This window comes from Notechis scutatus, chromosome Z, assembly GCF_049901735.1.
Source record: "Notechis scutatus isolate UNSWTSFEM ecotype Mainland chromosome Z, rNotScu1.2, whole genome shotgun sequence".
Lineage (NCBI taxonomy): Eukaryota > Metazoa > Chordata > Lepidosauria > Squamata > Elapidae > Notechis > Notechis scutatus.
In genome coordinates this window covers 70,785,411-70,808,225 of record NC_142025.1, presented here as the reverse complement: position 1 = coordinate 70,808,225, position 22,815 = coordinate 70,785,411, and the positions used below count along the sequence as shown (strand labels likewise).

At 37.6% G+C, this 22,815-nt stretch overlaps 1 protein-coding gene across 4 annotated transcripts in view; it reads left to right on the top strand.

Annotated features, from left to right (window-relative positions):
- Nucleotides 1-22,815, top strand: part of GLI3 (GLI family zinc finger 3) — a 438,979-nt gene that overhangs the window by 108,467 nt on the left and 307,697 nt on the right. For 2 of the 4 annotated variants that reach the window (XM_087946735.1, XM_087946734.1), the window contains exon 3: nt 22,169-22,405. In XM_087946735.1, the coding sequence (XP_087802861.1) occupies nt 22,169-22,405 (237 nt within the window). Of the gene's footprint in view, nt 1-18,257; nt 18,348-20,258; nt 20,337-22,168; nt 22,406-22,815 lie in introns of those variants that run through there. The other 2 variants (XM_087946736.1, XM_087946737.1) reach the window with 2 other exon arrangements.

Below are 22,815 nucleotides of genomic sequence, written 5' to 3'. Positions count from 1 at the left end.
CCATCACAGCTGAAAATGGAGCTCGGGAGCCCATTTCACGAGCAGAGAGCTTGGACCACCACAGGTGCCCCCGATACAAGTGAGTTGAGCTGGGCTTGCCCACCCGGCCCCCCGAGGTCAAACACAACCCTAATGTGGCCTTCAATGAAATCGAGTTTGACACCCTGCACTAGAATATAAATTGAGAACACACCCCATTCCATACTAGCACTGATGATGTTATGTAGTTTGGGTAATAAAATGTCTGCAAGAAAACAATCAGGCTCAGAGAGCACCTTTTAAAGAAGATTATGCTCTTCTGCTTATTTAAGAACGTACGTATTATATTGTAATTGCATGGATTCTACTGGGAGATAACTTTCCTTAATTATAATCTTGTGGGAATACTTGCTCAGAATGTTGACAACAATATTAGCAGCTATTTTTCTTCTGTATAGTATACAATTAATTATACGTCATCATTTTGTCAGATACTTCAGTAACTGGACAGTCTGTATGTGCTCTTAATAGAAGTGTGCCATTCAGCAGAAACAAAAACATTTCTAACTAGAAAAAGAATTTTTTTTAACAAAAAACAAAGATATGCTTGGCTTCTTCCAAAGTAAGGCACAATTAACTCAGGTAGTGCTGAAGTGCAGAGTTGCAGGTAGCTTTTAAACATAGACACAAAGAGACATATATTGCAAAACAGAAAATTAAGTTCATAAGTTGTACATAAACCATCATCTGCTTCTTAGAGTCAAATATAGAGCTCAGAATGCAAGATTCATTTCTCTTTCTTCTTCTTAACTTATTCATAACATATTTGCCAGTAGTATGTTTTAATTAGTATGCAAGAGGAAGCTGTGGTGGGGAAAGATAGATCATACATGCTCTGTTCTGGGGAGAGATTGTCTGTAATCATATTAATGGAATGACCTAGTCTATGATTTCCCAGAAGGGTTATATGAACTATACTATCATCTTCTCATCTTTACCTACTTCACAAACTTTAGTTGACATAAGTTTGAAATTCTGTCCTTACTTATTAATTCATGGCAAATAGAGTCTTTATATTTAAGATGGAGGATTTTGATAAGACACAATATCTTTAAGAATACATAAGTATTCCTGAAATAGGAATACTGAGATTTTTGCCAATTGTTTGCATCCTTATTTAGTAAGTTTTAGAAAACTGAAATTGAGTTGGGATGGTAATGTCTCTGAAGTGTGTGTGTGTGTGTGTGTGTGTGTGTGTGTGTGTAAGAGAGAGAATGGGTTATTATTTTTTTTTACCTCTATGTTTTACCAATAATGGCTCAGGCACATTCAAACCTGCAATTTACATTTAAAACACAGTGATCTTTGAAAACATAAACAAAACAAAACAAAAATGATATTTTTTTTGTTTTCAAATGGGAGAATGCTGTTAAAAATCTAATATTTCCAAGTATTTCCAGCTGAAGTAGCTGCCATTTTTTTCTATATCACATAGAAAAAATATTTTTTTCTATGTGATATAGAAATATTAAAAAATATCTCTATTAAAAATAGAGTCAATGAGAAATTCAAAAAAGGAAGACAGCAAGACCGTGTGTAGTATCTGCCTCTGGCAGCAGCTGTTTAAAGTTACAGTGGTGAGGAAAAAGTAACTGTGACCTGTGTCCATTGTCATCTTTGGAAGCCACATTTTACTTAGAAACTTCCACACTGTCACATTCTAGTGCCTGGGAATTTGGGAGGGGGGATCTTACAGAGAGGAGGAAGTTTAGACATAGCAACATTCTTCTTCTGAATCAAGGACAATCCATCCCGCACCTGGAAAAGGAGTGGTTGGAGGCATGTCTCCACTTGGGATAGCTGGTGATTGGATCATGTGATAGACTGATGGATGCAGGGGATGAGTTTTGGATTTTCAATTATGAAGGGAAAACCTGGAACTCTCAGATTTGGATTCCAGAAGTGCCAAATGACTACTCTAATAAAATGGAACTTTGAGAAAATGCCTGTCTTGGAGTCTATTGATTTGGAGTTTGTTAGTTGGACCGCTTTACAATCTTTGTAATGTTTCTATTTAAATCATATTCATCCGGTTTGCACCAGTTCGGGCGAACCAGTAGTAAGGATTTGGCGTGGGTTGCTGAACTGGTAATAACTTCTGGCTGGTCATGCTCTCTACATGGTTGCTTGGTCGCCACTCACTCTCTTGCCCCACCCGCCCGATGCTTATCCCGCCCGCCTGACGCTCGCCCAGCCCAGTCACTCCTCACCTCCTATGCGGCACACTGGGTCCTTGTGGATTGCCTTTAACCTGCCTTCTCATATGGTGCCTGCATCCCAACTAAGCAGCCCTGATCTGACTGCTCACAGGTAAGCCTGTGAGTTGCACTAGCCCTCCCGCCATTCCCGGTACCTTGCCAGGCCTCCCTTGCCATTCCCGGGACCTTGCCGGGTCTCCCCTGCCATTCCCAGGACTTTGCTGGGCTTCTCCTGCCATTTCTGGGACCTTGCTGGGCCTCCCTCACCATTCCAGGGACCTTCCCGGGCCTCCTTCGCTGTTCCTGGGACCTGGCCGGGCCTCCCTCACCATTCCCGGGACCTTGCTGGGCCTCCCTTGCCATTCCTGGGACCTTACTGGACCTGCCTTGCTGTTTCTGGACTTGGCTGGCTGACTAAGCTATCATGTGGTGCACTCCCTTCTCTACCACATGGCGGCCGCAGCACAACAAGCAACGGAGGAGGGGCTGCTAGGGCAGGGAAGAAGGAAAGCCCCAGCCCACCCATTCTGGCTGGAAGCTCTGTTCCCCTTGCTCTTCCAGGTTCCAGCTTGGAAGTCAGAGTGGGTGGTGCCTCCTAGTCCTCTCCTTCCAATACTGGGCAGATGAAGCTGTCGCTCATCTGGGCAGATAAAGCTGCCGCTCCTTTTCCAGAGCAGCCCCATCCCTGAAAGAGGCTCCTCTGAGGGATTCAGCAGCCCTCCCCCGATCTCCCCTCAGGATTTGGAGACTGGGCTCTGGTAGGCGCCTTTGCGGCTGAATGGCATTATGAAAAGAACACGGATTTTTTAAACGTTAATTGTGGGTAATTGAGAAATTCAGGGGAGCAGTTGATTGGTGGCAGAGCACGAGGTCGAAGGGGCAATGTGGGTGAAGGTTTTGTGCTCCGGTTCCTCCTCAATGAGTGGCGAAGGTGCGGGGCAGCGCAGGGCAAAGACTTCAAGGGAGGCAGAGGAGGTGGTGGTCTGTTGCTGGTTGTGGCTGGTGCAGCTTGGTCCGGCTGTCCTGGGTGCAATGGAGTGGGGCTGAGAGAGGCGTGCGCCATGGCTGTCTGTTGCGGCAAGTTGAGTAGCGAGCAGGGAGGTGCAGCTACAGGATGAGTGTTGGGGATCTGGGGAGCTGCAAGGGGTGTGTGGTGGGTGTGATGGTTTTTGCTAAGGGCAGAGTGTTTAGGGTGCGAGTGTGGGCGGTGGAGTGAGTGACAGTGGTGGTGTCCCAAAAGGGAGGAAGGGAACTCCCGGGGTGTTTCCCGTAGCCCCGCCACCTGCTGCCACCGCCCACCAGAACACCTTTGAGAACTTTCTTCGTTCTCCTGCTGCCCGCTGCTATGGAGCTTGCCAGATCAGTTCGTTCCAGACCAGGTAGGTGTGTGTGTGTGTGTGTGTGTGTGTGTGTGTGTCATGAGAGTGGTGTGTGTGTGTGAGAGAGACAGAGACAAGAAAGAAAGGGAGGAAGGAAGGGAAGGAAGGAAGGAAGGAAGGAAGGAAGGAAGGAAGGAAGGAAGGAAGGAAGGAAGGAGGAAGGGAAAGTGAAAGAAAGAAAGAAAGAAAGAAGCAGAAAGAAAGAAAAAGAAAGAAAGAAAAAGAAATAGGAAGGGGGAGAGAGAGAGTGTGTAGTGTGTGTGTGAGAGAGAGAGACAGGAAAAGAAAGCAAAAAAGAAAGAGGGAGAGAAAGAAATAAAGAGAAAAAAAGAAATAGAAAGAAAAAGAAAAAATAGGAAAAATGAAAGAAAGAAAGAGGAAGGGAAAGAAAGAAACAAAGAGAGAAAGAGAGAAAAAAAAAGAAATAGGAAGAAAGAAAGAAATAGGAAGGGAGAAAGAGAGAGATAACTGTGCTATTATTTTTAATTGTTCCATTATTTATCATATATTAATATTTTACACTGTCCATACACCTATAGTGATTTTACTGCCTTTCTTTTGCCCAGGCATTTTTCAGGGTTTACAATATATGTATTCAATGTCTATTGTTCAGAGCACAAATACATGTGTGTTTACAGAATTGAAAGGGACTTTGGAGGTCTTATAGTCCAAGCCCCTGCTCAGGTGGGAAAACTGAGGATGCCGAACTCTGAGTAGAGGTCTTGGGAAAGGTGCCAGAATAACAATAACACTTAGAAAGGGCCTTGGGGGGAACCCATACCATTTCAGAGAAATGGCTGTCCAGTGTTTTCTTTAAAACTTCCAGTGATTGAGCACCCAGAACTTCTGGAGACAGGTAGTTCCACTGGTTAATTGTTCTCACTGTCAGGAAATTTCTCCTTAGTGTTAGGTTGCTTCTCTCTGTTCAGTTTCCATCCATTGCTTCTTGTTTGCCTTCTGCTTCTTTGGAAAATACATTGTTCCCCTTTCTTTGTGGCAGCCCCTTAAAAGCCTCTTGCCTATCACACTCTTGGGCAAAGCATGTGAGCCATTTCCTCCTTTCAGTGATCCATGAAAGTACATGTATTATATGTAGATAATAAAGTCAAAAAAGGTGAACAACATTTATACAGAACTATAGATGCGTTGAGGCTGGGTGACAAGGAATGGCTGGGAGGGGAGGGGCCAGATGAGGCACCCCTTGATGTGAGTGACATTGAGTTGGCCATGCCCACCCAGCCACATGACCACCAAGCATGCCCACCCAGCCAATGACCACCAAGCCATGCCCACTCAGTCACATGACCACCAAGCTACGTCCACCAAATAAGCCACGCCCACAGAACCGGGAGTAAAAAAATTTGAATCCCACCACTGAGTCATATGCATTCACCATTACAGTTCTTTAGTACTCAATAAAGTTTAACTGTAATTTTTAATTTGCTGTACCATAACAAGCTTTGCAGCATCCTGCCATGAGAGGTTATGTCGGTGTGACAAGCCTCGCAAAGACTTATTTCTGATGGGAGTTTGGGGGAGAAAAACAAGCCAGGGTCTCTGCTGCTTCTGCTTTCCTTGCATGCAGCCAAAAGTTTGCAAAAGGCAGGAAGGTGAAATGCCAAGCTCGTCCCATACTCACACCTCATGTGTTAACCCCACTTTCTCAGTCTGCTATCCAAGCAACCCTCCTCTCCTGCTGAGGCTTTAGGAATACCTTGCAAGCGAATTCACCCACCATTTTGCCATGAACCACCCTGCTCTTGACTGAGGCAAAGCTAAAGCAGGAAGAAGCTGCCACTGTACTTCAACTGTGCCTGCATGCTGACCTCGAGTATGCTCAGAGAGCAGCAGCAATGTCTTTTGTGGAGCAGAGGACAGAGCCGAAGTGCTGTTTTTGGTTTTTCTGGGATGCTGAGCACTCTCGAAAATAAGTTCTGATGCTTATTTCGGCTTTCAGGGAAACATGGTATATGTAATTAATGAAAGAACAATATAATTCAAAATAAGTCAGAAATATTCCTCAACCTCCTCAATGAGATTCTTTTCACTAGACTCTTTCATTAGGCCCTTTTAATCTTTTTTTTTTTTTTAATCTACAAAAATCCATATCAGGAACCTTCGTATAATATGAGGCTGGATTACAATCCAATATCACTTTCTTATTTCAAATAACAGTTTGATATGATTAAGATAGCATTGTTTAGGAAATACAAACATTTGAACATTCGATGTTTTAATTTTTTTCATACATTTTAGATGTCTCATGGATAATATTATATATATTAATTCTAATGATCAAATAGAATATATGATTGTCCTGAGTAATGTTGTCTACGTTCTGGAGTAGACAAAAAAAAAAAAAATCCTGAGGATTTTTTTCTACATTCTATAGCAGTCCTAATTCTTCCATCCTAATACTCCCTTGATCATTTTATGTAATCTCCCTCTTGCCTAACCTTTCTTTTTTTACTTTCCATGCTGGTGTATGAAACCAGGTATCTAAATTTGCTTCCCAGATGCTAACCAGGAATTTTGTAATTCAAGACAGTTGAAAATTGTTAGATTCCATATCAGTATACAAATAGGTGTATCATTAGTTAAACCTATGGGAGAACAATTTTGATAACTGATCGATGGGTTATATTATACTTCATTCATCAATTCATCTACAGAAATGAGGACTTAGAAGCCTTAAATACTAAGATATAAACACTGATTGGTTGGTTCCACTTTCGTTAGCTTCACTACATCTGTTGTATATTTCTTTGTTAAGGGCAAATAAATCATTAATAAGTAATTGTTCTTCTAATTCTAAGACCAGATTTTTGACTGGAGACATATAATATTCCTTTAGTGTACGTTTCTGCAACTTAAGCCTGACTTTAAAGATTCAGTAAGTTTTGTCAAAGATAACATAGTTCCTTGTAGCTTTTGCAATATTGATTTAATGGCATAACAATAGCAATATTGCTCTTCATGGTGTTTTACAGCCCTCTCTAAGCAGTTTACAGAGTCAGCATATTGCCCCCCAAAATCTGGGTCTTCATAATTACATTCATAGTAAGTTGAGCTAGAAATTATATGAGTAAGTTAATTTTCATGTTCCTATGATTGTGGGTTGTATGGAATAAATCATCCAGTAGCAATCATGGCACCCTGTTTGAGCTTGGGCAAGAGCATAAGAAATATATTATATGTAAAGACTTCATATTATTTGTCCTCCCTTTACTCAGTCCTAGATTTGAAGCAAAATATATGAATACAGTTATATTCTACATTTGGTTGCTGGAATATTGAGGGAATGTCAGTTATCTTCTGATATACTACATGTCTATCTGCAAGAAACTATAACCACGTATTTATTGGTTCCAGTTGTGGTGTGCAGAAAGATTTCTATAACAAATTATGTGTAGCTTGCAGCCACTCTTCACTTTAACCTTTGGTATCTAATTGGGAAATAGATAGGATTATTTATATTGAGAACCTCAATAACATTCTTAGTGAAGATCTCTTATCTCCTGAACTGTTCAAATGCCATGTTGGCTGCTGGAGCCCTTTTCAGCAGGTTATTTATTAATATAAATAATTCATGTCACATTCTGACAGCCTGAGAACTCTGTTGTGATCTTCATTTATAAATAAGGCTCAAACCAATCCACCTCAAGGGTTGTTGTGGGAAAAATAGGAGGTTGGAGGAATATTGGGTACGTTCACTGTCTTGAGTTATTTATAATAAAGGTGAGATACAAATAAATACAAATAAATAAATAATAAATAAAGGTGATCCATCTAATCTGATCTAATGATAGATAGACATCTGATTGACATTGAAATATTATAAAGTTCAAAGATTTATGTTAAAAGCTACAGTGGTGCAGTGGTTAGAATTCAGTACTGCAGGCTACTTCTGCTAATCACCGGCTGCCAGCAGTCCTGGTCTCGCTGGGTCAAGGTTGACTCAGCCTTCCATCCTTCTGAGATCAGTAAAATGAAGACCCAGATTGTTGGGGCAATATGCTGACTCTGTAAACCGCTTAGAGAGGGCTGTAAAGCACTGTTAAGCGGTATATAAGTCTAAGTGTTATTACTATTATAAAACATAAAAAAATTAGCTGAAGAACAATTTGGTTATAGACTTAGGCCATTCTACTAATAACCATTTCATTTTATATCATCTTATAGAAAAATATACAGTTAAAGCCACCATTTGCTTACAACCTGTATAGCTCTCAGCACAACTTTTAATTCAATAAATGGGGCTGTATTTTAGAAGAAATACATGAGCTGGAAAGGCTTCTCTATCCAAGCAAGGTTCTGAATTTAAACTTATGTTTAATGATAATTATAAGGATCCACAATTTGCTACTTGGGAAAATTTACATTGTTAAAATGGTGAGAGAAGGATATATATTGACTATTGTCTTTTTGTATTTGTATTTGAATGATATTTCAAACTGATTTGCATTTGCCTAAAATTTAAAATTAATATTCTGTTCTACACAGAAGTATTGATGTCTCATATCAATATAGGGGATGAGAAGGTTGCTGTGTAGGTTTAGAACTTCTGGTGAAATTAATTCCTTGAATGTTAGTAAGACCTTGTCCAAAGTGTTTTTCTTTGGAAATAGGCTGATGAGGTATAACTGGAGCCTGACTAGAGAACATAGACCAGATTAGCTCCTGTACAGTTAGGTATATCCTTTTCAAAAGGAGATTTCTGTTCTTGTGTTCCTGTCACTCTTGGGCAACTCCAAGATGAAGTCCTTGGATATCTCCTCTCATGGGTTAGCTGGTTGACTACTGACTGTAGCAAGCCTGGATAAGGTTTGGGTAGGTGTTTCAAGGAGGCACACACAGGACAACTGGCCACATAGGCTTCTATGTCCTTTTTCATCTTTGGATACCAGAACTGTCTCTTTACCAGGTGAAGGGTCTTCACAAGCCCAAAATACCCTGTAGTTTTTGCATCATAGCTCCTGTGCAGCACCAAGGTTTTGTCTGGCTGGCTGCCACTGCAAAGCCTTCCTTTATCAATAGGTCATTTTTATATCTCTGGAACCACTCATCTGTCCCCAAGGCATCTTTTGCATCATCGAGTTCCCAGCTGGCTGTGTGGACACTGTTCACCTGCTGCCTCGCAAGCACTGATGCTGCAAACTGCCTGGATGGGATAATGGAATTAATCACATCTTCTTGGGTATTTCAGTGCTGGGATATGTGAGAGAGGGCATCTGCTACGAAATTCTTCCCACCCAACAAGTAGCGAAGGATGAAATTGAAGTGGTTAAAATGGACGTTGCTTAAGGGATAGCTTCCTCAGGGCCTTTAACATGTCCAGGTTCTTGTGGTCCATCCACACTTTGAATGGAATCTTATTGCCCTCTAAGAACTGCCTCCAGGTGAGAAGAGCCCCTAGGACCATTATAAGCCTTCTTCTCCCAAATGGCCCACCACCTCTCAGTATCAAATAACTTGAGAGACATGTAGGCACAGGATTTCAACTCTCCCTTTTCATTCCTCTGGAATAAAAATGCCCCTACTGCCACATCACTGGTATCCACCTGAATCACGAAAGACTCACCTGGGTTTGGGTACTTTAAGACCGGCTCAGCAGCAAAGAGCAATTTTAGTTTTTTGAAGGCCACTTGGCATTTCGTAGCTCACTCAATTTGGATTTCACTCCCCCTCCCATCTTGAGCAAGTAGATGATGGGCAGGGCTATGTGGGCAAACATGGGGTTGAACTGCTGATAACAGATTGCAAATTCCAGGAAGCTCTGTAACAGCCTCCTGATCTGAAGGGCCTCCCATTCCAGGATTGCTCTCACCTTCCTGGGTCCATCTCTATCCCATCCTTGTAAATGTGGTACCCCAGGTAGATTAAATGTGGAAGTCACATTTAGATAGCTTTGTGTATAACTGGCTTTGCCTAACTTTTCAAGTACCACTCTCATTAGCCTTACATGCTCTTCCATGGTCTCGGTATAATTTTGAATCTCATCTAGGTGTAACCAGGTATAATCGGCCACTTGGTGGCCTTCCTTCCCACAGAAGAAATACGCTCCTAGGCTCCAATGGGGCTTCTCCCCGTGGCTTGAGTCTCACCCACTCTTCCTCCATGGGGTCCTTATGTGCAGCATGCTTCTGTAATTCTCTCAGGTCAACCTTCGCATTTGTGGCTAACTGGTACCATGCTTGAAAATTGCAGCCCCCCCCTCCCCCCCGGGCAGGCAGTTGTGATACAGCTCCTTGTTATGATAGGAATGTATGTGTTGTTGTTTTTTTGAACAAATTTTATTAATTTTTAAAGACATACAAAACATAAATACACAAAAACACAAAACATAAAAACATTAAAAATCTCTTTTCTGAAAGTTGCTTGGTCCCGAGTTAAAACTCTTGGTACAGACACAAATTCAAATTCATATTCATTTTATGTACCATTTCATATCTTATTAACATTTTCAATTTTCTATATAGCTTCTCCTCTCTTTTAAATTTTCTCAATTTTATTTTATTTATCTCCTCTCAATTCAAATCATAATATTTATTATTCTTTGTCTGTTCTATTTCCAGCTATCCATTTATCTTTCTTCTTTGAAAAAAAACTTATCCTATACACTAAATGGAGTATGATGCCTTTATCTCTTTCCCCTATCTTTATAATACTTAATATAAAACACATAACTTTCATTGGGATTGTCTGGTACATTCTAAAATTATACTATATTATCAAAACCAATACAAATCTATTCATTAATATTGATATTCATTTATATCTTTAACATTTAACACATTACTTTTCAGTTAAATCACATACTTTTATGGGAGCACATATTTTCCATAGTTATTCCCCCCCCACATCACATATTATAGCTCATTATTTCATTACAATGTTCCTCCTTCTTCTACTTCAAATCTCTCATTTCACAAAAAGTTTCACTAGGATAACATAGTCTAATCATTAATATTAACAATCATTTATATCTTAAACATTTTACTCATTTCAATTAAATATCATGCCTTTGTGGGAACACTTATGCTTTCCAAAATTATTTCCCCCCCACGTCACATACTTAAATCATATTTCATTACAGTACTCCCTTTTCTTAACAAAAATTTCACTAGGTTATACTAAATATTTTATCACATTTTAAATTACATATTATTTCCAATTTCTATGGTTATTTCTAAATACAAATATAAAAATGCAATCTTATGTACCTTTCTAGAATCCTTTTTCAATAAAATTTATCCATTATCTCTAAAAACTTTTGCTTCTTCACATCTTGCTCCCCACCATTAAGGCTTCTCATCTCTTCCTTTCTCCCTTGCTTCTTCTCCTCCTTGTCCTCTTTACCCCCTTGTCTCTCCACCTCCCTTTTATTCTGCTTTCCCCCTTTCTGTTGTTTCCTAACATAATGTCCCCTTTTCACCTTATTCTTCTCTTTTTGGGTTGTTTTCCAGATCTTAAAGTCTTCTTTTCCTTTTTCTTTCTTTTTCCCTTCTCCGACCAAAGTTATTTGTTCATCAAAGATGGCTTCTTCTTTGTCCCCACCATCCTGTTGCTCATTCAGCTTTACATAAGTATAAACCGCCATTTCTAAAAATTGAAAAAGAGTGCCAAGGACATCTTTCCCTTCTTGCTTTTCTTTTTCATATTTTTGATATACAAGTTTCAGTCCATCCACAAGTGATGCCATTGTGTAGAGAAAAGTTTTTCCAAACAACCACCCAAGTGCTTTTAATCAGAAATAATTCTCAGAAGTTCCAAAATCACCAAATAATCCAAACAAGCTGTTTCTTTTAAACACCTTCTCCTTCTTCATTTTCTCTTTCTGGGGTTAAAGTTTAATCACAAAGTTCCCTTTAAAATATATCTTTTAGAAGCCTTATTGATGTTTAGTAACTCTTTAAAGTTCTAGGCAATCTTCTCCTTATTTTCAAATTTTGCTCCAATTTTTTCCCCTCTCCCTTCCCACTCACAGCCAAAAAGATTTTTCCCATCCGCTGTCACGTTAGGAAGGAGAGTGAAACAAGAAAAAAAAAACTTTCCCTTTTAGGATATTCGCAGCTTGTAACTCTCACTAGAAACAATGTATACTTAGCAGCCTTCAAGGTTCCAGGTCACTTTCTCTTGCCTTGTCCCGGTTGAAAGCAGCTTTCATATTTCTTCCAGCTTTCTCCCTCCTGCACCTGCTTGTCCAGCTGCAGATTTCTTCGTGGCGGCCATTGCTGACCACCGTTCCTCCGCCTTGGGAGAAGGGGGTTTTGCCGGCTGGGAAGGGGGTCTGCGACACCCCCAAGCCCCTATCCGGATCCCCCCTGTCTTCAGCTGCCTCTATGGGGCAGCTATGTCCCCCAGATCCAAACGGATCGGGGGAACCTTAGCGCGACATGCAGCAGGGATCGCGCAGTGTCGCGAATCCCTGCCGCGAAACCTTGCAAACCGGAAGTGTCCCCCCCGGGGCAGGCAGTTGTGATACAGCTCCTTGTTATGATAGGAATGTATGTGTTGATGTCTTTGCCTCCAGTGATTATGGATATCTGTCTTTAAGAGTTTGTGGAACACAAAGAGAAGTTTGGATGAAATTAAAAATTAATCAAAATAGGAAGGATTTACCACATTTTTCTTCCTTAAAATATTTTTTCTTTAAAGTATTATTTGTACTATTAAACCAATATAGAAAAATCATTTCAAAAATATTTCTGGAGAGCTATAGCTATTAAGAAAAAAAAAGGACCTAGAATCATAGCAGTTCTATTCTTATTTTTCTTTTATTTCATTGTTATACTAGCCCTAACTATATGATGGGCTTAGTTTTTTGGGAGGAAAATAAAGGGAAAAAATTGTGCCTCTGCCTACCGCATCCATCAGTATTCATCTGGTTAGAATCCTGTCAGTGTGTGAGAGAAACTGTTTGGAAACTGAAACAGTATTTTCTGTGTGAGCAAGGAGACAGCAAGGAGCCTGGGCGTGGCTTAGCTCAACTGTCCTGTACTAAAGCTGGTTGCTGCTGTGAAACTGAAACTGAAACTCTGTTCCTCTGCTTGTATTTTGCATTTGGAACAGATTTCTTTTCAGGTGGGGAGGGGTAGTAGAACTCCTTAGCATCAGAAGGTGTTAATAATAATACACGAAATACTAATGCTCTGATGGTCATTTCAAAAAATTCTTTCTTAGTGAGCACCTAGAAGCCAAGAGGAACATACATGCCAAATTTTAAGTTTGTAGGCTTTACGATTCTGGAGATTCAGCTTTGTTCAGGTATTTTCCCTCACACACACACACACACACACACACACTGAATTTATTAATATTATGCTGTTTTCTCTGAAATCTTTCATATTGTCATGGAAATTTATAAAATGGGCACCTGTTATACAGCTTTTCTAATTTAGGGCTGTTTCTGCAATGTTGAGAAACATTGTTTTTATTTTAAAACAGAAAAGTATAACCTTTTTCAGATAATGAGCTACTTTTGGACTTTAAGCGATATTCTGGCAGCCATAATCCAAAAATAAGAGCATGGCCAGGACTAAATAATTGGCAAGACAGTAAATTAATTAACATTAAATGGGATTAAATTAATCAAATCGGTAAATATAACTTCTCAGTTCCTAATTTTTATTCTGTCACCTGAAAAATTATAAATAATGGCTTGGGAATTGTTTTTGGAAGGCAGGTTGATAAATTGTGCATCTGTTTTTAGGGTCTATTATGCTATAAGTAATTTATGCTAAAATAGAATGCACAGCATAGGTAGAATTAAATATTTCAGTACTTGTAATTTTGTGAATCATATTTTAATTTAAGCACACAAAATTGAATATTTGTTGACAGTCTATTGATGTAGAACCAAGTAGATATTTGGGCAAGGCTACCTTATGTTTTTCCTTCTGAGTGTTGATGGCCTTCATTTTTTAGCACTTTATTTCTGCAAATATTTTAAAATGTTAGTCTATCAAATGCTTTACAAATGCATTTTTGAAACTAATAACCTATCTATAGTGGTTTTTTTTAAACTACTATTCAGAGTCATTTCATGCATCTATGCATTTGGGTGTCTGTCTGTCTCTTGTTCTATCATCTGTCAGTCTGTCTGTCTTCCAATCATCCATCCATCCATCCATCAATGGATATAGTATAGAAATAATTTGGATGAATACCCTGAACCTGCTGCTGATTATCCTTACTATATTTATCTTTCTGTGCGCATTTGCATACATGGAAAACTGAGAAAAGTCCTAAGAGAGACAGAAGTGTGGCTAATATCCAATATATTAAATTCTGTTAAGCGATTCTTTTGAGATAAAGTTCAGGAACTGAACAGGGATTAGGTACTCTTTAGAGAAGGCAGCATGGATAGTAACTATACACTGTTTAGCTTCTTGTTAAAAGGATGTCCATTCAATAGAGAAACATATTTTTCTATGGGAGCAAGCAATGACAAATGTGGGCAATATATTGCTGCATTGCATCAAAACAAAATAATGTACTTCCACATGTCTTAACAAATTTTTAACTGCCTTTTTCTATCTGACATTTGCACACAATCAAATGTGCATTGCCATATACATACAGGTATATGTAACTATTTACAACTGGTCACTTAGCAACAGTTCAAAGTTACAACAGGCCTCCCCAGGCTACCTCTGACTCAGATTCGAAGTTCTGACATCTGCTCTGCCTAGGGTCATTTTGGTGGTGGGCTACTGACATGCATTTACAGCTTTTTACAGTGTCCCATGATGATAATTTATGACATTTTTTTTGGTCAGAAATTGGAATTTAGTTCTGGTTTCTGTTAAAAAAATGCCATCTTGACTTCTGCATTTGTCTTCTGTCTGCTCTGTTCAATTTATGACCACTATGTTCACATAATGACTGCTGCAGAAAAGGTTAAAATTCATTTTAACCACAAGTGGCACAATATGACCATAAGTCGAAGACTACTTGTATCCTTATACCTATTCCTTTTTTCTGGGGGGAAAATCCCCCATTTAAATGGCCTGGTAATTTGCCTTCCATAATGGAAACATTGCATTTCTTGTAGATACAGGCAGAGAGACTAAGTTTACACAGAGAAGAGAATCACACACCAAAAAGAACTTGGAGAGAGAGTGATAATGATACTAATACTCTTAAAGATAACCACCCAAGGTAAGATGTGTATCTATGACAGAGTTAATAAAAAAACAACAAAACGACAATATTTGGGAAGAGAAAAAATTTACAGATTAATAGAGTTGGAAGGGATCTTGTAAGTCATCTAGTCCAATCTGCTGCCCAAGCAGGAGACCCTACACCATTTCTGACAAATGGCAATCCAATCTCTTCTTGAAACTTTCAAATGATGAAGCTCCCACAATTTCTAAAGGCAAGCTTTTCCATTGTTTGATTGTTCTCATTGTCCTTATTTCCAGGTTAAATCTGTCCTTGTTCAGTTACCATCCATTATTTTTTGTCTGGCCAACAGGTGCTTTGGAAAATAGCTTGACCCCTTCCTCTCTGTGACAACCCCTCAAATATTGGAACCCTGCTATCATGTTTCCCCTGGTCCTTCTCTTCAGTAAACTAGCCATATCTAGTTCCTGTAACGGTTCTTCATATATTCTAGTCTCCAGTCCCCTAATCATCCTGGTTGCTCTTCTCTGCACTTTTTCTAGAGTCACAACATCTTTTTTATAGTGTGGTGACCAAAACTGGATGCAATACTCCAGGTATGGTCTTACTAAGGCTTTATAGAGTGGTATTAGTACCTTACTTGATCTTGATTGTATCCCTCTGTTAATGCAATTTAGGATTGCATTGGCTTTTTTTGGCTGCCGCTGCACACAGCTGGCTCATATTTAGCTGGTTATCCATTAAGACTCCAAAATCCCTCTCACAGTTACTGCTATTAAGTTTGATTTCATCCAGTCTGTATGTGTACTGTTGGTTTTTTTTGCCTAAGTGTAGGACTTTACTTTTCTCTACGTTGAATTTAATTTTGTTAGATAGGGCCCAGTGTTCAAGTCTGTCAAGATCCGTCTGGATATTGAGCCTAACTTTTAAGGTGTTAGCTATTCCTGCCAGTTAGTATCATCTGCAAATTTGTAAGTTCCCCTTCTATTCCCTCATTTGAAATTGAGGTGTTGCAGAAGAGAGTGCTTTTGTGAAATGCAAATAGGCATACAATGTGTCAATTTGTTTGTACAGGAGACTCTTTAAGAATTATATTATGAATGAAGTATTTTAGATTGGAAGGATTTTTCTGCCTATTTGATATTAGCTTCCATTCTGATATAATGGACATATTTCCATTTACTTCAATTGATTCAGGATTGTTATTTCTTTGGAAAAAATGTTAAACTGTTAAATTTCAATGAAAATATTCTTAATATCTAATTCTTTGTGCATCAGTCAGGATCATGTGGTTCATTTTCTGAATATTTCCTATTCTTTTCTCATTTTTTCCATTTTTCTTTTTTATAAGCATAGACATTTTGTGTTATAGAAAAACACACATCCTGTGCTTTCTCATAAATAAGGTGCAAAAATAAAAGACTGTAAAGGAATTGTATGTTGCAGTACAGACTTCAACAACAAAGGAAATATGAGAAATTATTGATAAGTCAAAAATTCATTACAAAAATTAATATATGTCTATATATTCTAATATTATGAGATCAGGTAATATATAGACAAGCAGTAAAGTGCAGAATGTTAGTTCAGTGTTCAAGTATCACATATAAAGAAAGTTCAGTGTCTGCTATTTAGCCCAGTGAGATAATTTTGACTTATACGCTTATGATGGGCTGGGAATGTGGTTTGAGAAAGATTTTCTCTGTCTGTATTCTGAGAATGGTTACTTTAAGAATAACTTTTTCCCCCAAAAATGCAATTAGAACAATACATTTCATATAAACTTTCTTTCTTAAAGTGAATTAAATTGTATGGTCAGATCCTGTGTATGCTTAGTTGGAAAATAAGCCACTAGTTTTAATGAATCTTAGGGCTATCTTACTGAGTCTCTAAATAGGTGTGTAATTCCTCCCTTCAAAATTTTTAAAAATACTGTATATCAAGGTGGAAAGGAACAATGTTCCTTTCTCCTATTTTCCATACCATAACAACCTTATGAGATGAGTTGGGCTGAGGGAGGGAGGGAGGGAGGGAGGGAGGGAGGAGAGAGAGAGAGAGAGAGAGAGAGAGAGAGAGAGAGAGAGAAATCCAAAGTCACCCAGATGACTTTCATGCCTAACTTTTAATATTTAATATTAGGACAATTATAAATTTTAATAAGATTGGTTCGTATATTTAGATATAGGGGATTTACATGAATAGTATAAAGGAAAAGCCAGACATACAGTGAATTGGATATAACATACAGAATGTTACATCATTCAAAAGTGAAGCTCAGGATTTCCAAAATGTAGAGCTCTTTTACATATAGGAGATCTCTTCCTTCTTAGTTATCTGTTGTATTTAGCATTTTTTTCATTGCATTGTACTTTTTTAAATGGAAAGGAGAATTGGATGTATAAGCCATAAGTGCTACTTTATGGGAAGAGTACCATTGCTTGGCTCCATTTTGGTAATTTAATGATGGCAAGTTCCCTTAGTAAACGAAATTTTGAGTACTAGAATACTTATCTTATATCCAGACCTTGAACATAAAAGGCATTTTATACCAGCAATTGTTCACTTAATGAGCAATTGCTGAGTGCAGGCTGGTTAAGGGATTGAGCTATATGCACCATTATTGCAAGAAGTATTCCAAAATACCAGAAATAGGATGTAAGCTCTGATCAGGGAGACTGTGAGCACAATTACCTTCTTTTCAAATCCTTCTGTGACACTGCGGGAGGAAAAAGGACTTTGAAACATGAAAGGATAGAGCTTGCTTTCAACCTCAAAAGCTAGGAGGAAGGGGCTCTGAAATTTGCTCAGTATTCCCAATTCACCATTAGCCTGTTTCTTCCTTTAGCCTCAAGGCATTCTCCGCTTTTTGAAAAGATGTTAAGAATTTCAGTCACAATAGAGAGCCTAGTTTTGAACATGTTTCACTCGGTCCATTGAGGTCTGGTCTTCAGCCTTTGTGTGGAGTGAATTGAGCTGAGCAGTTTGCTCATTGGGGAGAGGTGAATGAGCAATCTCTACGCAAGTCACCAATTCTGGCAAAGAAAAGATTACCCTTTGCTTAAAAAGAAGATGACAACGAAGGAAAAATGTGCAATATGCATTCCTGTACAAGCAGAGCACAGCTCATGCTTAAGTCAATACAGAGCACTTTGGTTTAGAACAACTTGTGTTAAGTTTGCCTTATAATTGAAGATGCTGTTGACCTTGCTTGAACACCATTAGTAAAACCGTTTATTTAGCATAAACTGAAATAATAAACCCTCCTTCTCTTAGCCGATTGTGATAGGGTGACATTAGTTTGATTTAATGATTAGCCGCCTGACCCCTCAGCTTGAGAGAACTGTTTGAATAGGGAGAGTTCACTACCAAGCACACCGGAAGAATACTAATGAGCTTGTTAAATTTAGCATGGCACCAACCAATTTTAATTCCTCTAATGGGAGAAGCACAGCCTCTGTGAGAGAAGGAGGGAAATACTGTAAGGGGGGGGTTGGGAGGGGGACTAGAAGCAGAAAGTGAGAGGGAGCTATGAAAGCACTAGCTAGAGAATTTCAGTCAAGAGAAGAGCTTCCAGAAAGCAAGGAAAGAGACTTTCGATTGAGTTGTAAGTACCTTGCCTGACTTTAATATTTTGGGTGTCTTATAAGAATCACAACTAACGGATTTTCCTTAATTGCTTATAACATAGTAACATCAATAAAGACAAATGCAATCTAAAATTTAAAATTTTTGAAGTATCCTAATAATATTTTTCTCTTTCAACTAAATATTTGAAGATACTTTTCAAAGTTAAAAAATTGTATTTTATTTATCTTTTGAAATACGTATTCTTATAGCCACTGAAAAGAAGAGAAAAGTTCTTTGAACTAAGTTTAACATATGGACATACCCATTATTTGTGTGTGTGTGTGTTTTTCTAAATTTCAAAGTGAGCTGATCAACGTGAATATTTATAATGATATATTTTGATGGGCTAAAATTTTGGGGAATAAATATAGCTAAATAAATTCTATCTTTGGTTCTGTTTATATCATTGCATATAATCAAGATATACAATTGAGAGTTATGTAGAGGTCAGATTGTGTCCTGGTATATTTTGCCATTAAAATAATAGCTTAAAAAATGAGACATGTTCATCATGCTCCAATGTATTTGGAATCTACAGCTCTGATATGGAAGACTTGCCCTAGATTCAGATATTAGGTTTGGGAAAACATTTTGCACGTGCACAGAATATTCTTCTTTCAATCCATTTGTATTGGAGGAACAAGTGTCCCTTTCAAATGTATGTTTCATGCTATTTGGAATTAGAAATAGTTTTAAATGAGTGAATGTTCTTCAGTTTAATACTTACAAATAGAGTGCTAGAAATGCATTCTGTTTCTGGTGCGACAATAAAACTGAAGAAATGTACGAAACAGTCATAACTGAAACTAATGTGGCTATCAGCTGGCATTTGATTTGCTATTTTTTCTCTCCCTTTGGCAGAGGGAAGCAAAATAGACACAAAATAGATGTAGCACTTTTAAAATAGATAAGTATAACAATTCTGGCTTTAAGACCCAATTGGCAGATGCTGCTGGAGAAGAAGCTTGTTTGCTTACATTTTTGCTATAGACACCCACTTGTTGCCATGGTGGACTGTCTGTTTCTGACAATAATTTGGCCTGGCACAGCTTGTCTGCAGAGACTCTTAAATTTTATTGAACAATTCAGCTGAAACAGAACAAGATTAGGCAGCTTTCACTATTTGGCTCACTGAAGTGGTTTTACTGCAGTTATAAGAGCTGGTAGAATTATTGCCCCAAAAGTTTTCCTTTCTGTGTAGAGAGTGCTATTTCAAATCACTTGGCTATTTGTATTCTGGAGTGCGTGCACTGTCAAGTTCTTCATTTGCCCCTTTGAAAAGGAGTTCTTGCAGTGCAGGACATGAAACAAACTCTTACTAAAGATTAGCCCATCAGAATTTCTCATTAATGCAAAAATGCCACAAAAGGGCAGGAAAAATGGTTATTTTGACCAGCAGTTTTTAATTTCTATGAAAGAAAGAGAGACATGAATTTCTTTATGTTTTTGTAATCATCAAATACCCTGTGTCTCCCCCCATTAGACTGTAGAAGCTTCAAGTTGTATAGCACTTCTGTATAAATCTTTTGATTAAGTAATTCAGATCTAATCACAATGAGGGACAACAAAAAGAAAAGCTGAAACTTTTGAAATATTTAATATGTCTACATAAATAAAATGAAGCATCTCCTTGCAGTTTATTTTGAAATTTACTTCACTCCTGCAGTTCTTAGTAAATGTTAGTTGTTTGAATAGGATGAGATCAGTACAAAGTAATGGTTTACCTATATGTTATATATACTATGAGATAAATTGAGGAAGGGTTAAGCATAACTCAACTCCATAACCTTTGTAGCATATTTAAGTTAAACATTTAAGATCACTTAGGACAGAGTTTTAACCTAATTTTGCCTGATTAAAGTATGTGCAAACTTTCTCAATATTATAGAATTCTCTCCATTTATCTTCATCTCCAAAGGAAAATAGATCTTGCTTGTGAAAATTTTGGATAAGCTTCAAAAATACAGTATGAAAAAGTTTTAAATTGGACAGTAGGGTTAATGCAGTCATATTAGATATTTCATTGTAATTTTATTATTTATCAAAAGGTTCTTGGATGTATCAAATAAAGAAAAAAGTCTTAGATTTATTTGATTTTACTTGTACTTTTCAGGACCAGTTTTTCAATCTAAGAGAGTTAATGCTTAAACACATTTCAGTCTTCTTGAAAACTAATGGCATTTGGCGAATGAAAAAATGCTTATTTTAATGAATGTAACATCAAAGTTTCAAATGTTTGAAAGTTTATATTAGGTATTCCAAACATGCAACACATCTGAAATAGTTTTAAATCTATTAAAACTTTTTAAAAAAGTAAAAACCACTCTGGTGGTTCTTTTTCAAAATTATGACACAAATTATATCTTCCCCAACTATCAATAATGTTTTATTAATCTAATTGTTACTGTTTCATTAATAGTGCCTAAACATTTTCCTTAATGTGTTTTATAACTTTTAAACAGTAAGTAGCCATATTTATTTCTTGGAATTTAATAGGTTAATCTTCCTTATTTACAGTAACTAAATGGAATATAGGTAATTTTATACATTATGTAGTAGCAACAGTATAAGAAAGTTGTATAAACATATGTTATGGATATTCACTGATCTAGGGATTGTAAGCAACAATAATTCCCAGATTTGATATATTATATTTATAAATAATTTACTTATTTATATTTTAGATGAGTATTTAAACTATTTTTAATATATTTTCAAGTATATGAAATAGGAACTGCCTTTTGTTAAAGTCAACATCTTCATTGCAGATATCTAAGAAGCATTTTTAGAGAGTTTGCTAGCATTTTGAAATGTCAGGATGAAAACAAGCCACCTGTATTAATCTTGTTTCTTTTAAGTGTTGCAATGAGATGTGCTGCCACTGAAAGAGAAATAGAATACGCCAAGCAGTTTTCTTCTCTTAGGTGGGGAAAACATACCCCATTTTCTAATTGAGTTATACTTGGGGTCTTTCAGAACCATTCTACTATGAATTGTAGTATAAATTGTTAAATCTGCTGCTTTCTCTTGTTTTGCATGGACTAAGACAGATGTGATATTGGAGAATATAAAGTTACAATGTTTGTAGAAAAAGAATATTGATTGGATTGGATCTACATGCTTGCCAACCATGTTTTATGTTCTGGATTGGGGAACATATTGAGATAACTTTTCAAGTAGTAAATGCTGACTATGTGAATTTTCTGCCCCCACATTCTGTATCATGTGGTTTCATATGTTCAATCAACATTCATTAGAAGTTCCTCATTTTTTTTGAAAAAATATAATAACTATATTTTTCTTTAATGGCAAGGAACTTTCTCGTTCCAACAATCTCTCCTTTTTGGGTATGAAGGACCATGCTGGGAAGTATAAAGCACAGTAGGTAGCTAAGCTTGATTTAGTTTCTGCTAGCAGTGGTTTTCTGTGATTTGTGACAAATTGTTTCCCCCCCAAAAAAACTTCTAAGCCTTCTTGTCCCAGAAAGATGATGTGGGGGGAGCCAGTCAGTATTTCTGTATGATTAATGACCTCTCTGGTAAATGCATTAAAGAATGGTTTGATGATGCTCTCCAGTGCAAATCCAACTTGCACTTAATGGTTTATATTCCTTTGCTCCTTCTCCTCATACTTTTTTTTAGGAAACTTTTTTTCATAACCACACATATGCTTGCTTCTTTAAAGGCAGCATACCATGCTAGAGGGCTGGAAAAACCTGCAAAGAAAACTTTGATTGAATGCCATAGCTGGGCTAAAAGTTTCACTTCTTTCTTTCCCAATTTGTCTTTTCCTCCCTAGAGGATGAAAGTCCTGGACAAACCTACCAGAGAGAGAGAAGAAACGCAATTACAATGCAAACTGGACAAGGCCTCAGTAAAGTCAGTGAAGAACCTTCCACATCTAGTGAAGAAAGGGCTTCTTTAATCAAAAAGGAGATTCATGGATCTGTATCATACCTTCCTGAGCCTTCAGTACCTTATCGTGGGACGGTCTTTGCCATGGATCCCAGGAATGGTTATATGGATCCTCCTTATCGTAAGTACTTAAAAATTACAACATCTTCATTTTTGTTAAAAATGACAAAAGAGAAAAGTTTTACTAGTTCTTATTTTACCCAGTATTTTCCATTGCAGCAATATTTAACAGTGGTGCAAGAAGGTTCATATATAACAGTTGATTATATAATTTGGTTTTTAGAAAGTGAAGTTAGTAGACGGAGGAGAGGAAGAAACAATTTACAGTTAATAAAAGGTGCATATTCCAAAATGTTTTCTGAATAAGTTGAGTTGAATCATGTTTGCTACATTGTGTCCTTGTGCTGCTCCTGCTTAATCCTAAAAACTGCACAAGAAATAAAAGGAAGTTTTGTATTCAAACTTTCTTAGATTTAATAGCATGGCAGAGGATAGGACATGATAGAAAATATTAAAAGTTATGTCTTTTTC